Raw genomic sequence first — 22,369 nt, 5'->3', positions numbered from 1 at the left:
GAGAACTCATTGATGTTTGTGCTCAGTGCAGCTTTGGTTGCTGGAAGTCAGCACTGGAGCTCCCAGGTGGCCAAACCCTGGATGCCTGTGCCCAGCAGACTGACCCTAGAGAGAAGGGTCTGGCAAAACTTCCTTTGTCACACTCCACATGGAGCGTGGTCTTCAAACCTTGTTGCTTCTACCCCTGTGGAACTGAACTCTTTTCAGAGTGTATCCTGGGAATTGTTGGTGTTGGAATAGTTTATCGTTGCATTGCTCATCATCTCTACTCAGAAACAAATTAAAAATTAGTAAAAATAGAAACATATTTTTCCAGTTCTCTTTCGGTATATTTCCTTGATTTTTACCCAATATTCCTGAATTTTACTGTAGTCTTAATATATCCCTGGTTCTGCCTCCTGATGTGCATGAGGGGTGAATAGTCTCAGTGTGAAAGACAGTTCTCTTCAGTTCTGCTCCCTGAAGCCATAATAACCAATTGATGTCAGTTACCTCAAAAGCCAATTAATCCCACTCCTGTTTTGTAGGATCAATACTAATGCATTTTTCCTGTAATTTTCAGGTTTTGACATCGCTGGATGCCAGCAAAGCTGAGGTAGGAAATTCTATCTTATACTGGTAGAATGTTAAGTAGCTGTCTGTGCTTCTGATAGAGGGCCCAGCTTGCTTACAGTTTTTGGGGTGAAAGTTTAAGTTACTTCCGGATGGCATTTGTGCTGCTTCTAGTGCTTCATGAGCCAATCTTTGGAAATCTGGTCATGGTATAACAATATTTAAGCTCATAAAGTCCTTCTAGGAAAGTTTTGCCATTGTGCAGGTATTTCTGAAGATTTCCATGGCATCAGAACCACTCCGTTCAGAGGTTTTTCAGTGCATGTTTTATTTCCCACCCCCAGAAGGTGCAAGCTGACCTTTCCCTGTGCACTGCCATTTTTCTCCTTAGCTCCTCAGCCAAGCAGGTTTGTATCTGCTGCTGCAGAGGCAGTTCTGGGGGCTGGCACCTGTTCTGTCCATGTCCATACCCAGTTTGCCTCATTCTTCTTGTACCATATGCCATGAGCTGCTTGAGGAGACTGGGACATGAAAGAACAGATGAGTTTTGTGATGAGCTGAGTTCTCATTGAATTGTGGAGTGCCACTGGCAGTGTTGTACGTTGCCTACCTTGGGTGCTTGACATTGCTCCAGGTTAGCTTGGTCCTTTAGGACTCACATTTATTTTGTCAGTTTTTCTCTTGATGTTTGAGTAGCTCTGAATGGTCTGAAGGTGTTCTTAGAGGTGAAATGATTCAGATTATTGGAGTATGTTTTGAATAACTGATTGCTAAAGCAAAAGTGGCAGTCCTTTGTGAGCACAAACGTGTTCAGCTGTATTTGCATCTTCTGAACGTTGCTGCTGAAGAAGTCACTGCACTTTTAATAACTGGCAGATATTTTAATGTGGTGCACAGGTCCTGACTCATTTATTTGTAATGTCAATTGGAAGCTCAGAGTGTTCCTCTGTGAAACCCTTCTTGGACTCACAGTAGGGAATTTGTGATGTGCTCCAAAGCTAATGTTTAACTGTGACAAAATGTGTAGGTGACTGTAACTGCTGGAGTCAGATAAATTTTTAATACGAACCTTTGGTAAATTAAATTGCATTATTAAAGAGAATAGATAAACTGTGCTAGTTACTTTAAAGAACAAGAACACAAGTTCAGTTGCATACTGCAAAAGAATGAGATCATTCATTTTTATTTAGATTAAGACTGTAATATCACTGTTCAATTTAGCTGGTCTGATTCAATTGCATACTTGGCTTGTCTCAGGGAGTTTCAGGAGTAGGATTTGTATCTGTTTTTTCACTGTTGCACCGTTCAAATGTTTGGTGTTGTTATATCAAGAGCCCAGTGACAGTTGTTTTCAGTTTCTTGTTTTGTAATGGGATTTTGGGGGCTGAGATTTGTCGCTGTGTGGGTACTGCTATTGACTCTGCTGCCTTCTACAGTCTGTTTTCTTATTTATTTGTAAAATGTTCTCATGTACTTTTTTCTCTTGTGTGTGTAAAATTCTAGGAATATTGCAAGTTTCTGAGTCGGTCAGTGGAGTTGCTTTGTTTGTTAGTACTCTATTAATTTGAAAACCTTAACACACGTGGCTGTTCTTTAAGAGCTTACCGGCTGAACTTTGTGCCCCAGCCTGTGGACCTCCTGACTTTGTAGGCACGGATCTGTGTGTGAGAGGTTATGGTTGGGTGCTGTTTCTCCCATTCATGAAAGTACTCAGAATGATTGCCAAAGTTCCCAATACAGGGCAAATCCTAACTGAAGATAAAGGTTAATGAAATATTTTCCCAAACCAGGGCATTAATGTTGTTTGGAAATAATCCGACTGAATTCAGTGGAGTAACTCATATAAAATAGCAACTAAAAATACAATAGGCATGCAGAACTGGTTGATGAATTTTCAGCTTGAGGGAAAAGACTCCTTTGACATAATGGAAAACTTCCCAAAATATCTTCCTGAAACCTATACGAGCATAGCACTACAGTTCTGGTGTATTTTTGAGGCCTTACATAACTTTGGGGATTGCAAGACATACAGGACATTGCCTCAGTTTTGACAATAGTGGCTCTGTGTTTTGCCTGACTTGATTTGGTTTTATTTTGCTTTACCTTTGGGTTTTCACGAACAGTTCTGAGAAAGATACAACCCCAAATCCCCTTGTTCTGGCCGACCTTTGTGTCATGTCTTGTCCCATCAGAGCTCCTCCATTGTTTGCTGCTGCAGTGCTTGTGTGGAAGATCTCTGGCCTGCTTTTGGATAAAAAACCCACTTATATTTGTTTTCTAATATCTTTTATTAGAACCTCTACTTGGTTGCTCTTGAACTGTTGATCCAAGTAGTCTTGAAATTTGTTTATTCCTCTTTCTCTGTTCTTAGGTGACACTGCTGTGTTCCCTTACTAAATTTTGTATGAAGTCTGGATGAAAACTTAGCATGTTTGCACTGCTATTGAATGTTTTAGGACGATACAAACCAGCTGGGTTTTTTCTAAGTGTTGGTTGCCACATAGCACTATAGAGACAAGAACATCTACAGGAAGCTGTCAAGTGATCCCAGGACCTTCCTTCCATCTTTTAACCCAAAGGGCCAGCAAATAGTGACAGAGTCAAAGCTGTAGGCAGCAAAGCCTTCCAAAAATAATTGCCAAATCTGCCCACAGCGTGTCTTTTAGGGTCATAGTCATGTAAATATGCAAGTTAGAGGCATCTTAAAAAGGAATAACTTATGCATAGGTAGTCAAACACAAAGATTTTTATCACAGCTTACCCTGGTTTCTTGTTCAAACCCATAACAGACTCTGTTGATGCCATTGCAACACAGGCCTGAGATGATCTCAGATACAGCTAGATACTGTAGCAATTGCCATAACACACACAATAAAATAAGTTTTCATGTCATTTGCTGGAACAACAGTTTGAGGAATGCCTTTTTTTCAGTTCTGCTAACTTTATCTATTACAGGTATATGGCATCTAGTCCTTTTATTGTTTTTTGTATGCACATTTTTCCCCATGAAAAGATGGCTCATTCAGGAAATTATTTGACTTTCCAGAGTGTTCTTCTTTCTAATTAGCAGTGAGTATAAATGATCTTTATGTTAGGAAAAGCATAATTTCTTTTCCTCTTTCTGAAACAAATGGTGTTACCAAAATAGAACACAGAAAGCTTGTTGTGATTCCTCTTTTCCTCTGCAATATTTGAATAAATGATGCAGTGAAGTTCAAGGCCTTCTTGTGAGAAGTGAGAGGTCATGCCTGATTGACATACAAGTTCAGCATAACTCTGTGTTAGCTCTCTGCCTGCTTTTATGAGAGGAATGTCAAGGCAGCCTGTTTTTTACTCTCAAGGAAAAAAAGGGTGCCAATATGTCTCAATAAAATGGAATCAAAATCAGCTCATAGCCCAAGGAGGTTATTACAGCAGAGTTTACAGGGAACCCAAGGATAGTAAAGAGAAGATGGCTCTAATGATAACAAAAGTGTGACTCATTTGTACAATGATCCATCAGGGCCTCGATTATCAGGAAATATTACCTTTAAGCCCCCCACTTCCCTGACATGGAAGGAACAGGTCAGGCCTGGGGAGCAGTGTTGTTCAGCAAAGGCCAGCACATGTATTCCCTTCATCCACCCTTTGCTGCTCCCTTTGCGGGGTGGAGAGAGGAGAAGAATCCTCGGAAAGGACAGACAATTTTCACTGGTTTTTTTTTTTTTATTTGTAAAATGTTTTTGAAAAATCATGTCTGCTTGCAGGAAATATGTTTGCATGAGTGATGGGAGCGATGCATATGCAAGCTGTCCATAGCAGATATGGTCTGAAAGGCACTGTGGAGGGTGATGGGAAGGGTTTGTGCTGGCTGATATTATTGTCTGCTTGCCTTGCACTGATCCTGGGGGCCCCAGGTGCAATCCCAGCCTGCCAGGCTGTGCACAGGCGTGTGTTGCACGCTCTGCCCAGTGTCTGACGCGCTCTGGAGGTGATACAGAACGTGGCTCGAGAGAAGTGAAGGAAGCCTTGTGGTGAGGCAGCAGCAGAGCTGGGGGGCTCAGTGCCAGCAGGACCATACCTGCTTCTCTTTCCCGCTTCTAATGCCAAGGTGAACGAATTCATTTTGGAAAAGGAGTCATAAAATTTGTGTGTAAACAGATAGCAGAGCTTGCTCAGAAAATATGCCTCTACCAATGTTCCACTGTGACTGGTTTGCAGCGTGCTCTGCTCCTGGTACACTTATAATTCTTTCTGCTAGCACATGAGGAATTTTGAAATCCTGTTGGCTGTCTGATTGATTTCTATGGGAAGACTATGATATCAATGGAAACTTTATCTGGGGAAAGATGAATGCTTGGTTGGATGCCGTTAGGGCAAATTGCAGGTGCTGTATTAAAACCCCACAGCAGATAAAAACATGTCATTCAGTCTTCCTCCACTCCCTGCCCTACTTTACTCTCCCAAGCACACTTAACAGGCAAGGAGCTCGTGTGCCATCACTGCAGGGGATGTGTGTGCTCAGGACAGGAGACATTTCCATTTCTATTTTTGGGTTGTTTTTCAGGATGAGTGAGTGGATTACAGCTTCTCCCTGTTCTGATGCATCAATACTTTGCATCAGCCACAGTGTTTGATTGAAACTGTGCATTGTTAATCTTATCCAGCTCTATATTCCCTCTTCCCTACAAGTGGAATGGGGCATGGAGTGGTCAATCATGATGACTAATAAAGAATTTGCTATTTATATATTTTTTAATGTTCCTATCTTTAATGTATTTACAGCAAGAAAATATTTGCATTTTAAGAAAACTACCTATCTATAGGAGTATAGCATAAAGCTTTCCTTATAGTCATAATCTCGATTATTTTAAGGGGGTTTAAAATCTCTGTAGGTTGTAGTAGGACTTTAGTATTTATCAAGAGGATAATTATTGCAGTAAGATTGTAATTTTTGCTTGATCTGTTGAAATCACTTTAGATTTGGCTAAATCAAGCTGTCACAAATTGTGTATAAATAAGTACCAGTATTTTTTCTTAAAAATATAATTATGGCAATAATGCCATAATTCTGTAAAATGTAACTAAAAATATTTATAATTTCAAGTGTAAAATCAAGAATTATTAATTAAAATTATTTTTAATTTTCAAGCTTTTAGAGCTGAACAGTTGTAACTGTGCAGAAGTTGGGATTTTGATGTCGTGCCTTAAGTAATTTCCACTAAAAAGTTTTTTTCAATCATGTAAGCTGAGTAAGGGTCTGAACTCCCAGTGGAAGGTGTTTCTGGGTAACTCAGTGTCACATATTAATCCTGCTGAGCACCTACTGTGTCTCCAGATACCCAATAAACCCTTGATTGTCAGTGATGGGAGCTCCCAGCTGTAGCAATTATCCTGACAAGTTAATATGGACATTCCAAATGTGTCAGGAAGGAAATTCATGGCAGTGTGTGCCTGCTGGGTGACCCTTGGATGTGACTGAACCTATCAAATACCTGCCTTCATCAGGATTTGATGGATTCCCCTCCAACTTTTTATTACCAAAGGCAGAATTCTGACTTCCTTTTATAGTGTTGAGGTTTAACCACATTAGCTACATGTATATGTATAAAGACTGTACAAAATGGATGGAGAAGAATTATACAAAGTTTTCATCCATTTTTAACTTGAGCATGAATTTCTAGGATTGTGCTCCTTCTGTCTGAAATCCTGTGCAGTAATTTTAAGCCGTGCAGTGTGAGACACAGTCTTGCTGTAGCTGCTACTGTAAAACCTAATTTGCTGCATAAAATATGAGAGCTATAGTGAAATATGAGCCTGGAGAGCAACTCTTTTGATCTTGAGTAGTCAAAAGGTTGGCATGTATAATGATATGAAAATAAATGATGTCAAAACTGTAGAATATAATTTATGGTTTGGGGACTACTTTACTCATGGAAGCAGAAGCTTCCACCACTGAAAAGCAAGTAGCTCAACAAAAGATAATGAATGGAAATTACAAACTTTCATAAACCCCCAGATAGATTGAATCGTGCAATACATCAGTTTAGGCACAACCAGTTGTCTAGTTTACTGATTACATATTATTAAATACAGCATTTATAAAACATATATGATTGGAACTAGAGCCTTCATTTTGTATTCCTTCAAGTCAGTAATAGGCTTTAATTGTCATGCAGTTTGGCAAGGACTTGGACACATAAATTACGTTTACTCAGGTAGAGTGACAAAAGCTTGGGTCTTGTAGGCTCTTAAAAAGGTGCTTTTTCAGCTGTCCCAGCACAGTCTGAAGAGTCCCCAGGTGTGTCATGGTGCTCTGAGGGGAGGGATTACAAAACAAGGCCAGAATATTTGTTGACTGAGGTCTTTATGGCTATGATACCACACAGGTTCTTCTGTGTGGCTCTGGTAGCTGAGCCTCTGTTGCCTACACGGGCTTCAGAGTTCGATTTATTTTAATATACCTATGAAAAATGGTCCATAGACTAATTCAGTTACCTCAATATGCTTCATTCAAAGTTGCACAACCTTCCCCAGTAAAGTCTTTATCTCAGCAAACAGTCTTTTAACTGGCTTTGGGGTTTTGTTTGCTTGGGGTTTTTTTTGATGGGGGTTGTTGCTTTTTTATTTCTGGCTGGGTTTTTTTTTTTTGCTTGTTTGTTTGTTTTGGTTTTGTTTTTTTGTTTTTTTGTTTGGTTGGTTTTTTTGAGCCCCTATCTTTCTTTTGAGGTCTGCTTTGTGAAGTTTGCATAGGCTTCTCTTTTGTCCTTCTCTCACCCAAATGCTGCCCAGTCCCTTTAGTCAGGGCTCCAAGGCTGTTTATGGGACAGGGTGGGACCCACAGCTGGCATCGCTTTGGAAGTCACTGCACTTTGGAGAATGAGCTCCTGCAGGGGAAATGTTGTACCCAGACCTCCACAGCTCTGATGTGGCTGTTTGGGTTCATATTGACCACTGAGCCTGAAACTGGAATTTTCCCCCAAGGATCTAAAAATTGCATTGCCAACAGCAACCCCCCTGTGCTACCCAAACCTATTGGGACCGGACTCCTAAGAGGCTTCTGAAGGAAGTTAGATTTAATAATGACAGCTGTGCAGCATCCTGCATGCCTTTTCTGCATGTGTATATATAGACACACCCATTTTTATGGACATGTGTCTCCAGAATGTATTCCAGTAAAGCACATCAGTAATTTGATGGCAACGGATGTGAATATAAGCTCGTCTCACTAAAGGGTTGGTATTGACTTGAAAATGCACTTTGCTTATTGATTCTGTTTCTTACTTTCCTTCCATGTCCTCTTGCTGAATGCTGTAAGTTTTCACTGCCTATAGGAGAATTTGGACGTGTTTTGATGAAGGTTTTAAAGATGCTGCATTAATCACACTTTTCTCAGTGCTCACTTGTGGATTTCAAGAGTATCACACTGTCACAGCTCTAGATGTGCCATATTGATCTTGATGATTAAATCAGCCAAAGGAAACTTGATTTCTGAGGGAAAACTTAATATTCTCAAAGACCAAATGTCTCCTAAATATTTATAGGTTACAAAAGTAGATCAAATACCTTTGTTCTCTGATTGTTACAGTGAACAGCAACACTTAGTTCAGATTCTCTTTATAATGATGTGATGTAGTAATATATAAATTCCTGTTTAAGTGTTTTCAATCATGTGAGTACACAGAGGTAACTTTTTTCTTCTATCTTGGCAAGGCAGGAAGATAAATAGGTGAAAACGTGTATGTGTTTAAGCGATAAAGTTGGTTTAATGGCTCTTGGGGAAAAAATTTCCTGTGGTACATAGAGCAGTGACTTGATTGAACAGGACAGAATCATGCAGTTCAATTAATGTGCAAATATGTGTTCACTGAACTTTCATTCCATTTACCACATGGACATGGAAATAGGGTCATTTTTTATCTCTGTATTATGTATATGACATCTTAGTTTGCTTCTTGCATGCTGCTGTGGGGAAAATAGCAATGTGGCACACCACAGGCAAAAAGAATTGGAGATAAATTCCTCAGCTGTCACAAACATATTTAAGTAGATCTTTGTTTGAAGATAAATCTCTTCCTTCTGCAAGGACTAACATTCAGAAGGCCTTTGCACGCTCTTCCCATTAAAACTGGATGTATTCCTTGGCTGTATGCTGGGAAAAATCATGGGCAACAGTTGTCATGTTTATGAAGTACATAGTTAACAAAAGAAGTGTACTCACAGAAAAACATCAAAAGGAAATTTTAGCTGAAAATACATTAATATTCACCATTGACTGTTTAACATAAGGAGCCAGACATTTCAAAGTAACTTTTTTCTGGTTCTTACAAAGGTTTCCTTCCATCCTCAGGCCTAGTGAAATTTTGTTTGGGGTCTGTTCTCTTTCCTTTGACTAATTATTCTAGATCACCTTAGCAGGAGTACAGGTAGTTAATCAGTTTATACACTGAAAACCTATACTGGAAATTCTGTTAGCAAAAAGTAGAGCAAATAAACTTCTTCGTTTTATTTTATTTCTATAATTGGTGAAAAAAAAATTATTTTCTCTTGATATTGAACAAAAATGATTGGCAGCAGCAAGGGCGAAAGATGAAATTTCATAGGTAGATGTAAATAAATGTGATAAAAATTCCTTTCTTAAGTGCCTATAAGAATACCAAAAGGTGGTTAACATTTTCATTGTTCTACTTCATTTAGAGTCTAAAGTAAAGGCCTTTTGGCTGACATGGGCAGCTGTATAAATTAAAGAGCAGCTGAATTCCACATGGAACTGTAGTATTTGTGGGCAAGGCTTATAACCTTTAAACAAAGCACAGGCCAAATTCTCTGCCATGTAAATTGGCAGAGCTTCATAAACTTTAATGGAGCTGGGCCCTAATGGAACTGTGACAGGTTTTAAGAGCAGTGAACGTGATCTCAGTTTAGGTAGAAGGTGGCAGAAGCTGAGGAAGAGAAAGGGGAGTTTAAATTGTTAATAATCAGTCCTCAAATGTCACTTTTAAACAGATAAAGGTCTCAGGCTGAGAACTGCAGTATCTGATCAAAAAAAGATATCTTTCCACGAGGTATTTAGTTCAACAGCTTTAATTTATATGTGAAAATGCAGAAAAGACTGGATTTCTTATTCATTGAACCTTGTACTGGTGCTTAACATTGTGCACAAAACGGGCAAAAGAGATATTTTGGGAAAAGTTTCTGAATGAAATGTGAGTAGTTTGGAGCAAACAAACCATAAGATCCACAGCAGGACAAAGGGAATGTTTCCATCAGCACAAACACATTGATTCAGCACTTATAGAGCATGAGGGGTTTATGTTTAGGGGAAATAATGTCTTTATAAAAAAATAATTGTAAATATAGGTAACATCTATTCACAGATAAAGCAACTGTGAGCCAAGCAGCATTTTGCTTTGGGACTTCACTAGGAAGGTGTGGAAAGGTGCTGCTGCCCATTCACGCTGTACATTTAAAAAACAATTTACTTGGTAGCAACACTCGCTGCAGGGGTGAATAACCAGAATCCTGAGGGGGTGTTTGGGGGCAGTGTGTATTTGGTTTAATCTTTTGACTGAACTACTAAAATATTTTCTTTCCCATTCATGTTTAACAGCCACCAAATGTCTTTCCTGCCCTTCTGTAAAAACCCAGGGAGGGTTTGAGGCGATTTAAAACTGCAGTAGTTGGTTGGAGAAATGTTCATGTTGCTGTAATAGGGGCAAGAGAAAAAGAAGCATTGTTCTCTGTCTCCTGCTTTTCATAAGCTGGATCCTGGGAAGGTGAACAGTAGTACCTGTACTGGTGTAGCTGCTTCAGGGAGAGAAAAAGAGAGAAACTGCTGCCCAGCATCGCAGAGGAGGAGAAAATAAATGAGTAGACTGGGGGGAGTCTCTCATGTGCTGGAGGAAAGTGGGAAGCTGAGAAGTAAAAGGTGAAACAGGCCCTTTCTCCTTCTCAGTAATGGCAACTTTGAAGAAGGATCAGTAAGGCATTGCTAAAATATTTCCTTTTCTTGAGTTTTCTCAGAGGTCATAATTAAAACATGTCTGATGTAGGGGAAGGCACTCTTTGCTTTGGGAAGATCTCAGGAAGCAGCAGATGACAGAGGCAGCCCAGGGTGTACAGTTGCTTGTTAAGGCACTTTTTTCCCCAGCAGTTCCACATCTCTTTGCCATTGAAACATGATTTCAATTTCTGGTCTCATAAAGGGTTTCCAATTACTTGTGGTCTGGAAGTGGTTTATTCACATTGTAACGAATTATTTGCATATGATGAATTATTTGCTGAATTACTGAAGTGCTCTCCTAACTAAAAGACATCGTTGGATTGGGAGTTTATGATTTTGGGACGAGGATAAAGTCTTCAGAATCATCTTTACAGGGTTTCTACAACAGAGTAACTCCCAGCAGTTGGTTTGAAAATTGCTCTCCTTGCTGTATCTCATTTCCTTCTTCCTTAGTGCCCTTTGTTCCCAAAGGACACAGTGAATGTTGTCCTGAGTAGGATTTGAAGAAATTCAAGAGTTCATTCCAAACTATCTAGAGAAACTCAAACAGTTCAATCTTTTAAATTCAATTACTTTTTCGTGCAGACTTTACATTCTTAGACTTCAAACATAACACGAGAATTTCTTTCCTGCTCTGGATTCAGTGAATGTTTTTTGCTGTAACTTCTCTGGGGAGGCAAAGCAGCTCCCAGCTGAACAGCTCTTCACGTTCAGCAGGGCTTCTGAAAACATGAAATTGAAAACAGCATTGTGTTTGAGCTCTAGACGATTTATTCTGACGAATAACACAAGGGCATCTACAGATAAACATAGATGATTACATGCTGGTAAAGCCACCGATTGTCAGGAGACCAGAATAATGTTCCAGGAGGAAATATCTCTGTGTTTAATGAATTTTAAAGCATCACTCCAAAACCTGTGTTTCAAAACCACATTTTAAATCCGATACCAAGAGTGTGCTGAATTTATAAAATGAGTGCTCGAGAACTGAGTTGTGTTCATTAGTTTAGTTTGTCTTGCATGGACTTAACTCAAGAAGGCAATTGAGTACTGGTTGTACTTTTCAGAAGTAGCAGGTTAAGGCCTAGACTTACATAAACAGAAAGCTGAACCAAACACGCAGATTAATTTAATCCTGTTTCAGTTAAGCTTTCACTAAATACTTTAGTCATTGTAATATGGATGATATATTCAATTATGATTCTGCTCAGGACAGTGTTTTAGGAGAGATCCTCCAGAAAGAGTTAGTGGCAGTGACAAATATTCCTGAATGTGGCTGTAACTATCAGAAATTTTGGTTTATGGCTCCTTACTTAATACTTTAAATAGTAAATTAAAGGAGCCGTAGAGAGTAGTCAAATGTATCTTTTCTAATAATTATAAGAGCATTATGGTAGAGAGAATGTGAAAGTTTAGAAACCATATGAGCCATTAATTCAGCTGCTTCTCCCACAGGTGGTGTGGTATTTAATTCCTTATCACTCACAGCCAGTGGCACTGGGATACTCTGCCATAAGGCGTAGGTGCCTTCACCTCAGCTTCTAGATTGCAAACCTGCATCTGAAATATCTCTGCTCCCTTCATCTCCTGAGCAGGAATCGTGATATGGAAAATTGAAATATTTGGTTTATGTCACCCAACACTTAAAACCAAAACTAACCAAACAAAACAACCCCCCCCCCCCCCCCAAAAATTAAAAAATCCCTTTTGCCTTTTATAAAATGATGTAAAGTGAAGACATATGACTGTATTTTGATTAAAAGTAATTACAAGTAACCTTAATTAGCTCCTGGTCCCGTGAGTTTAAGGGAGTGCTCTATTTAAAATGAACTAATGTGAAAAAATTAATACTTCCATAATGAACAAGAATGTTTTTTCCTTCATGCTTTCCTCATGTTTAAAAGTAAAGGACTCTCAAACATTAAATCAAGTATAAAATGCCTGGAAGAGCACTGGAACCATTAGGAATCCTACTGTCATCGTTCCCATAACTGGGTTTAAACATGGCATTTTCATGGATAGGTAACCATTTACTTTCTACATGAGTTGCTGTGATAAGAATTTATTACAGGACCTCAGGGAAATGTTGTTACATCTATTAAAAAAAAGTTACCATTAATTTTGTAGAATTAGAACATCGATTTAATTTGGCCTCCTTTAATTGATGTTAGGCAGCTTGGGAACGGATGTCCTCACTTTGTAAATGCACTTAATCACTTCTTGCTACAAAACCTTGAATGTAATTTTTCCAATCAGAGCTGACAGTTGTAGGGTTAAAGCTCAACACTAATAAATTCACAGGCACTAGGTACTGTACTACCTGCTATCCTTCTTCAAAACACTGACAGTGCAAAGCAAGTCTGAATAATTTTAATTAGACAATATCACTATGCGTTCCTTTTCTAAATAAATTTTATTTGCTCCTGTTAGCACAGTAATTCAATTTGCTGGTGTTTCTCTTCATGGGAAAAAAAATCCTTGTGTGCTCATAGGGCTGTCAGGCGGCCCAGTGCACAACAGCTGTGCCTGTGCTCAGAGGGCCTGGAATTCAGTGGCACTTTGGGTGGCATTCCTGAGGGCAGAGAGGCTTTAGCAGCCTCAGGGTAAAAGTCAGGCAGTTCAAAAAGCAAATATCAACATGTCCAGGTTAATGATGGCACTGTAAGGGAATGATATGGGGAGAATTTCTTGAAAAACTAGTCTGATTATTTTCATTTGTGGTGATTCTTCAACATTTTCCATTTTGCTTGGAGAATAAAAGATTTGTGTGTGAGGTGTTTCAATGACTTCTGATGTTTTATCATTGCTGTAATCAGGGTTTTCCCTGGAGATCATGGCCCAGGTAAGAATGAGATGTTGCTTGGGGGAAGAAATAAGAACTCCAGAAGAACTCCTTCTACTCCAGAATACCACTTTGCATTGAAGTGATTTCCCTCCCTTTATTAGTCTTGTTTACAATTTCCTCAGCACCTGGGAGGAGCAGCGGGATAAGACAGCAAAAAAAGTCTTTTGTCTTAGAAAATCTCCTCAAGTCGTCAAAAATTGAGATTTCTTCTTCTTTTTTTTTTAACCAGTAAAGTGGTGAAAAATTTCTGTAGCAGCTTTTCACGTTATTTTTATATTACCCTACTTTTTTTCCTATATTACTAATGAAGAAAAGCTCTGGTTATCATCCCAGATAACTCTCTGCTGCTTCAGCTGTTTCTCAAACACAATTGTTGGGCTTTTCTGCTTGAGTCTCTGTGGGATTTCCCCTGTGGAAGAAGAACGTGATCTTTCAAGTCACTGTGACTTTGTATGTGTGTTTTAGTATAGTTTTTAGATTCCATAAATTGGGGTATGGCTGATTCATGCCTCTCTTGAGCTGGCAGTGGGAGCTCATCAAAATGCCAAGCTCAATTCTTCCCTCAGTTCTCACAAAAAAAAAAAATTGAGGTGGGCAGAATAGAGGAAATTTGTGAAAAGCAAAAACATGTTTAATGATTCTAAACTGGGTGAATGGGCAACCCAGCAGACCTTGAAGCTGAGGCCTTTCAAAGACATAACAACAGAAGCTGACCATGTACACGAGCTGTTCTATGGACTTCCTTTTTCATTTAGGCTTTAGAAACTTTATTTGTATCTAAGGGCAAAATTAGTTGGGTTTTTAGTTCAGTGACCTGAGGATTACTCTGTAAACAAATAGCAGAGAGAGGCTCCTAATTGTACATTTTCTTTTAGAATTGTTTGTTTTCTTAGTCAAATGAAAATTTTTCATAAAAACATTGTAAAATTTGTCTTCTCCTGCCTTAAAAAAGGGAGATAAGTTGTTTCAGCTTTATAAATGAGAATAAGCAGCCTTATTCCCTGAGTGATCATAACACATCTCAGGTAAATGCATTAGTAGGCACTTTTTAATTATGAATGTAAAATACTAAATAGATCAAAGCACTGTGAAAACTGTTTTGGCTAACTACACAATTAGGGTGTGCTTTATCTTTACACCATTCAGGTTTTCATTGAAACTTTTGAACATATTGACCACTGTCAAATTTATCACTCTTCTTTTCCCAATTTGCTTTTCACACATAACTTTGAATGTTCTCACTTGTCTAGGGCTGCAGATAAGCTCTTCTGATGAGTGAGGGAATGAAGCAGATGATGTTTTAAATGCACAGATATTTTCCTTTCAAAGAGGAGGATTAGGGAGCGACTTTTAATTCAAATCCTGTTGATCCAGACCAGGCAGTGTGGTGTTGATAACTGGTGAGTTGAGGGCAGATGTTCATCTTTCTCTGGAATATTCCAACTTTGCAGTGCTTAGAAGCTGAGAGGTGCAATGGGGCATAATTCTTTGTGCTATGCACATGGTTAAAAGCAGCAGCTATTTATGATCCCTTGTTTAATGGAACTTCTAATGGGATGGAGGAGAAGATTTCCCTTGCACGTGTGACATCCTCATGTCACATGTATGTAGCTTGTCAGCATCACCCCTTCACACCAATCTGCTTTTAAGCAGTTCCCTAACTAGACTAGCTGATTTCCAAGCAAAATCCAAATCGTGACGTTTGTTTTGGTCTATTTTGCACCCAATGTATTTAAAATAAGGATCTGTGAGGAATAGATCATCTGATGGGATCAATCTGAGAATAATCCATCTCCTATATGGCAATGTGAGTTCTAAACATCTTCTCTTTAAGCCCTGGTGTATCCATAAACACATATTTTCTGTAATTAACTAATTTTGACCTGTTGTATCAGCTTCCCTGTGCCAGTGAGGGAACACTGTTAATTTTAATACAAATATATTGTTTCTTTCAAGGCCAGGGAGCTTTCAACACTGTAAAATTAAGATCATTGTTCTGTAATGCTCACCTGAAGTATCTGCTTTTCTGTGTTCAAAGGCAACTTACCCTATTGTGTATTGCTTAGAGCTCTCAAAAATCGGTTTTAAGTGCATTCCTATATTGATCTGATTTGATACAGGAGTGTACTGGGATATCATCACTATACAATCTGTCCTGAGGGTTTTACTTAATTGGCTTTGCAAAGTCTGCATTTCTCTGGGCTGACCTTTCTATTTTTATTCTAAATATTTATCTTTGCAGTCAGTAGCCTGCACTGACCATTTCACTGATGAAATTGAGGACAGCTGGGGATCCTGTTGTTGACATTTGTATTTAACCTCTGACTTTTTGAAGGAAATTCATTAGTGACTATAGAGTTCCCAGTAGTTCATTTTACTTTTCTTAATCGTGCAGCAAGGCCACCTCTCCTAGATCCCCAGCCAACTGTTTAGTGCAGTTTTTAATGAGCTGCAATATCTTTGGGGAAGCTCATCTCGAAGGTCAGCTTCAGGCACAAGCAAGCCAGGTAATTCCAAGGGCTGTAAACTGATGAGGGCAGCAAAATCTCAGTTTTAGGCAAGTCAGAACTTTGCTGGTGCTCCCTGCCTTGGGTTCCTTATCCTGCAGTGATGGCAAAGTGCCCTCTCCTCGTGGAGAGGCTTGGAGCACTGCAGTGGGACATGGTACATCCAGCCCCGTTCCCTTCTGTTCCTGAGCTCTGTCCTTGGAAGGACAGGAGGCTGCAGAGGTAATCCATCCCTCTGAGATGATGCAGGGCTTGCTGGCAGATGCTGGTGTCAGCCTACACATCCCATTTTGCTTGGCTTTCCCAGGCTCAGCTGTGCAGATGCTTGTCTTTCACATGGGCAGTCACAGAGAAAGACACAGACAACAGGATCCTTGTATTTCCCAGGGACAGACAGCATTTTCCAACTTTCCTGGGGAGAAAAATGTTTGATGAAGCCAGTCTGCCAAGGTGTGAAATAGAATTGGTCTCTGTTGGAGTGAAATTTTGAAATGCTTTCTGGTTGTTTCCACAAAATCCTGATGATTATGTCCCTGTTCCTCCTGCTGCGTGTTCTCAGGGAAGAGGAGGCAAACCTGGGTTCGGGTGGGGGCAGGTGTCATCTCTTGAGCAAGTGGGTTTGTGGCCATCCCTGTCCCCTCCTAGAAAGTGTCACAGTTCTTAATCACCCCACCCCTGGTTAACACTGTGACCCCTTTGGCAGGAGCAAAGGGGAAGCACAAAGAGCAAAGGCCCTTGGAGGTTTCCTCCATGGCTGACCCACATTCTGCACCAGCTGGAAGGAACTGCCCCATCCCACCCCACTCTCACCATGCAGTGCCTTCTGCTGTGCCGGGCTGGGGGCTCCTCCCAGCTGACCTGGGAGTGAACAGGATCAGGTCAGGTGGGAAATGCAATATTTTTACTTGCTTTCCTTTAAATCGCACCCCCCCCCCCCCCCCACCTGTGGCTGCACCAAAACACAGGTCTTGGAGCAGGTCCTAATATAACTTGCAAATGTACCTCCCTTTTAGCTCTGGGAAATCTGGGGCTTGAGAATTAAATTCCCAGTTCTTAGATCCTGGCTATCCCTGTGGAGTCCCTGAAGAGTGATTTTCCTGGAGTTCTTCCCTTAGCTTTCTGAAGCAGAGGGGAAGACAGCTGGGTTCTCTGCTTTAATTAGACTAAGGAAGCTGCTCATAAAAGGCTGGAAAAGAGAGCAGAAATCAGCCAGCCTCCTAGTGGAAATGCTGCATGAATAATGTTGGGAGGGAATCGGTTGCTCCGAATAGTTAAATAAGCCAAACAGTTGTCAGTTGGTTTTTTCCCCTCTTTGCAAATTTCCCTGGTAACAGCCAGGCAAGCTGGTGATTCAGAACATGGTTCCATTTATTTGGTCAAAAAATGGTAAGAGTCATAAATATTTTAGAGGAATCTGTGGTAAGATTCCTCTACTGTGACTCATAAGGATTTGGATTATTATGATGAAAACATTTGTGAAGTTATTGAGTTTCTTTTCATCAAGAAACGTTCTCTTGTGAATCCCTGCTAGGACTGTATTTCCCACTGCTTATCTTTATTTCTCCAGGGTTTAAAATGTTAGTCACCGTATCAGGGCACTAAAACAGTGCCTGGTGCTGGGATGACAGCACAGAAAATGAATGCCAATATTCACACCATATATAGACTGACAATATTAGCACCAGGCAGCTCTTGGCAGAAATAGAAATTGCTATTACATTCACAAAAAAAAAAAAAAAAAAGAAAGTAAAGCAAGTAGGTTGTTAATATCTATTTCATTCACAATGTAATACAACTTCTGGTGACCGGGGGGCTGGACATATAAATAAGGAAAGGGAGATACATTAACAAAATATTAACCCAAATATTTCTTTCTGTAAACAAAACCCAAAAATACTAGTTTTCAATCTTGTGAGAAAATTCTAGAATTAAGTTATACTTCATATAAAATGGGTGCCACATAGTGGATCAGCAGCACAAGCTAAAGAACGCAGCATGCTTTTTTAGCTGGTATTTAAAGTCTGTTTTGGGGGGGTTAGTTAAATAAATTCTGCCAGCTGAGGTAAGGGCCGTGGTGTCAGCCCTTGCTACTTGATGCACCAAGTGTTTGTTGGAGCCCTGAGAGGAGCAGTGTTTTCATTATGGGATTCATGTTATTGTGCGCTGCCTGCGTCTAGAAATTGCTTCTTGACAGTGAAAAGGCTCTGCAGACAGAACAAGCTCCCAGTTAATGCAATCGCTTCCCCAGTGGAACCAATCCAGGAGAAGAAGAGAGGCAATTACAGCACGTGTTCAGCTCTCTGCATTCCCAGTGTTCCACCTGAGCCAGCCCATGGGGTTCGCCTTCTTTAGGATCTGCTGGATCACTGACATACCCACAGTGGTCCTGTGTGCCTCTTCCTGGGGGACTGAAGAACTCACCAGGGGCTTCAAAACCTAAGCAACCTCTGTGACTGTGCTAAAAGTTGCTATACTTGAGCCAGAAACCAATTTCTATTCTGAAGGCTGGAAGCTGCTTTACAGCCCTGCTTTAAAAAAAAGCCCATTCTCCCCCCATTCTTTCAGAAGCTCTTCTAAATCAGAGATTAACTAAGTTAACTGAGATAGCCTGGATATTAGGAGCTATATCTGTTATAGAAATATGACCTGGTAGAAAATTGTTGATTAGCATTTTTCTGCTTTGCAATGCTGCGTGGGGAAGGAACTGGAGGCCTCTTTCCCCTGGGTCACTGAACTCAGCCTGACAACAGACAATATTTAGACATTGGTGTTTGATATGTTTTCTAGTAAATGTTCATGGATCTATAAAGGGCGAGAAATTGAACACCAAGCAGGCAATTGTGGAAGGAATACACTAAGTATGAGCAACTATTTTTTTATCTCCCAGTTATATTGTCTCTTACTAAACAACAAGTTATGTGAACAAAAATCAAAACTGTTCATATTCAAGGATCAGTGTTTTATTCAGTAAATGTTTCAATAATCCACAGCTAGTTAAAATTCAATTTAAAATTCACAACAGAATTTTTGCTTCAGTTTCTCAATTTTAAAGGTTTTTTTAACTACTGTTAAAGGTCCAGTGAAATCTTTTGAGAATAATTTAATCATTAAAGCTTCTCTCACTTCTCTAAACCTAAAGCCAAGAGAGAAGCACCCTATCAGTAGGAAGGGGCTGCTTGTAGAACTCTGAATCATCACTACAGACTGCACTTCCATGGCTACTCCATGTGGAAATGATGGCCAGGCAGTATTGCTTGTAGTGGGGAGGAAAAAACTGTTTTATTGAGATGCTGATAGAGCAATGGGTTATATAATTACATGTATTATATTAGAATGTGTGTCTGTATGTATATAAATACAGATATAAAAATACAATATAAAAATATAGACATAAAAATACAATATAATTGTTCTCCCTCACAAAATTCTTTCCTTCTGATTTCATCACACCAGCTCAGCTCTTCAAAGCACCCCCAGAGCTGTGATCCCCGTGAGGACACAGTGTGCCAGCCCCATCCCTGGGCCATGCTGTGTTCAGGTCTGTCACGGGATTGCTCCTCTCTCCCAAATCAAACCTACCGACACTTTGAGCTACCTTTTCAACTTCTGAATGCTTAATTATTCTACAAGTGACTTTTATGGAAAGCATCCCACCAGAAAGAGTGCAGGAGACATCTTTTTCTAGCTGTACCTAATCTCAGGTCTGCCTTTGATGTGCAGACCTTGGCAGATGCTCACACGAGGTCATTGCTCTCTGCCTCTTCCCACTTGCTCAGTTCAGTCAGGAATCTGTGCAGAACCAGATTCTATTTTGAATTCCTTTACATAGCAAAGAACAAGTCCCCTTTGAAAATCTATGAGCTGTCCTGTTTTAATACTAATGAAATATCTTTGGGAAATTCACATAAATTTTAATTGTTTCAGGATCACCTGGCAATCTCTATTCTGCTTAGAAATATAAATGGAGGCTTAGCAAAAAAAGAGAAGTGTTCACAATAATATCACTTGGTGTGCAGTAGGTGGATAGATTTTTTGCCACAATAAAAAGAAAAGCTGTTTTATAAAATAGCAGGGTGTAGGGTTAAGTAGGTATTTTAAAGAAGAGGTCATTCTGACAAAGTGACAAAATGTATAAAAGTGACTGCCCCCTTCTTAGCCTCTTGTCACCCAGATTTGCATAGATAATTCTGACACAGACCAGCTATTTTCAGAATAAGCTGAATTCAGCTGGTCTTCAGATCAAAGCCATCACAGCTACAATTGTTGGGCTTTATCAGGGAAACCTACACAGGAGACAAACAAATTTTTTATTTATTTAATAATGGTTATAAATTTAGGAATTGCTTGAGTTCGGTAATTAATGGATTTCCTGTGCTGTAGTGTCAGTTCTGTGGGGAACTGCTTTTATTTATTTAATTGAGTGATAATCTGCAGCTGCAAAAACAAATGTATAGGATTTTTGAGGATTGTTTCTTTTCAGAAAAGACACTTATAATTGTAAAATATGTAGTACTTGAGTATTTTCCCCTAATTGTGAGCACGTTCCATTCTCTTTTCAAAAGCTTTTCCTGGGGATACTCACGTGTTATAAATGGCCTTGAAAAATAAATAAACAGCATATCGTTTTGTTAGGAGTATGTGCATCTTATCCATCTGTCCTCCTCCTGTGTTCCTTCTGTGCTATTATTCTACAAAGTCAATTCTTCCAGAGAATCTATTTGATTCTATTTTTTTTTCCCTTATAAGAAGCTTACAGGACAAAAAAGCAATAGAAATTCACCTCAATATTGTTCTTGAGGAGGTATTTTCCCTTACTACCTTGAACAAGCTTCTTGTATGAAAAATGAAATAGAAGGAAAACAGAAAACCATCTGCCTTTTATCCCTCTCATTTAATGGAGCTGAGCTCTCCTCAAGAGCACCTCGGAGTATTTAAACCAACTCCTGATGCATAATTACAGCCACTGCCTGGCCTGGTGCTGCAGGTGAGGCTGTGCAGGGGTAAGAAAGGTGAATTCCCCCACATTCAAGGTGCCAGGAGTTGAGGGGTGGCAGAGGAACGGGAGCAGCTCCTGACACGGAGCTCTGAGAGGCCCCAGTGTCCTGTGCTGGCCCATCCCCCTGCCCTTGTCTTTAGGGGAGGTTAAAATGCTAAGGAGGATTTAAAAGAGGCAGTAAAGGGAAACCAGGAGAGTTTTCTGGAAAGGCACAAAGGCTCAATATTGATGGGCAATATTTCATACTTCTGGCTGCTCCTTGGCTGGGGGTTTGCCCCACACTGTCTCAGGCTCCTGCTGGGGTGCCGTGGGTTAATGATGAGCTCCAAGGTTAATGGTTTGACACGGGGATGCCTTTTGAGCCTCTGCAAGTCCTCTATTATTCTCCTTTCACTGTTTATGTGCAGCACTGCATAAGGTCACATATTTCTTGATGGAGCAGGCACTTGATGTAAATACCATTACAGCTGGAACAGAAAAGAAAACATCATCTAGCATTGTGTCTATAAACTAAGGAACAGCTAGTGTCACTACTGTTGGACCTGAAAAATGCTGTGGCTTTTGCTTTGTTTCCTGGGTTTGTGAGCATCAGACATGTACTGACAAAATGCTGGTGACTTTTAGAAATGGATATGACTCTCTGGAATAGATGCCAATAAATATTTAGAAGAAGTTCTTTGTTATTTTGAGGAGAAAGTCTAGATAACAAGCATTTTTGTAGCAAAACATAGGTGGAAAATATAATATAATAATATAATATAATAATATAATAATATAATATTAAAAATATCTCTGCTCGCCGTGCTCCAAAATTCTACTGGTAACAAATTCAGGGAGTTTACCTATCTCAGTCCATAGTCCCAACGAATCAGAATAGAACATCATAAAGCTGCCAAGTAGGACGGAAGCCCCCCAAAAGTCACTCTAAATACTGATCCAGCAGAAATGATCTGGGCTCTGCTCATCCTCGTTCTGAGTTGGTATTCACAGGGTATAAAACTGAGTAATTGATTTTGTTTCCTCTAATAAACAGAATCCTCTCGTTTTTATGGAATGTAACATTACAGTTTCTGAAGAGGTTTCATGAGTGAAAAATTCATTGCTATTTAGTGTCCAATTGCATCCAGCTTTAGAATCTAATGCCTTCTATTCACATCACTGAGCAACGATTCCACATCCTGTGCACTGGAAAGTTGATTCAGGCAATTTTCCCTATAGATTTGTGCCTATGTCACCTTTGGGCAAAAGATGAGCTAATAGAATTGAAATGAATGTAATTGGCAGAAGGTCAACCATGGAGCCGTACGTCTAGAGCTTCCAGAAAAGGCAGAGCTGTTTCATGTTGGCATATGACTTGATTAGTATGCAGGTAAGGTGATTGTGCCTCAACAGAATAATTGGATCATTGAAATATCTGCAAACCCTGGTGTATCTACAAAGCCTGAGCAGTGATTAGATCCTGCCTGTTCATCGCAGCAAGCCTTGAA

At 39.8% G+C, this 22,369-nt stretch overlaps 1 protein-coding gene across 15 annotated transcripts in view; it reads left to right on the top strand.

The window, feature by feature from the left end:
* The window catches only part of RBFOX1 (RNA binding fox-1 homolog 1), a 1,119,677-nt gene that overhangs the window by 252,774 nt on the left and 844,534 nt on the right, over nt 1-22,369 (top strand). For all 15 annotated transcript variants that reach the window (XM_048320436.1, XM_048320431.1, XM_048320443.1 and 12 more), the window contains exon 3: nt 563-595. In XM_048320436.1, coding sequence (XP_048176393.1) covers nt 563-595 — 33 coding nt within the window. The remainder of the gene's footprint in view (nt 1-562; nt 596-22,369) is intronic.

The sequence above is a fragment of the Corvus hawaiiensis genome, chromosome 16 (genome assembly GCF_020740725.1).
Source record: "Corvus hawaiiensis isolate bCorHaw1 chromosome 16, bCorHaw1.pri.cur, whole genome shotgun sequence".
NCBI lineage: Eukaryota > Metazoa > Chordata > Aves > Passeriformes > Corvidae > Corvus > Corvus hawaiiensis.
This window is presented reverse-complemented; position numbering and strand designations above follow the sequence as displayed.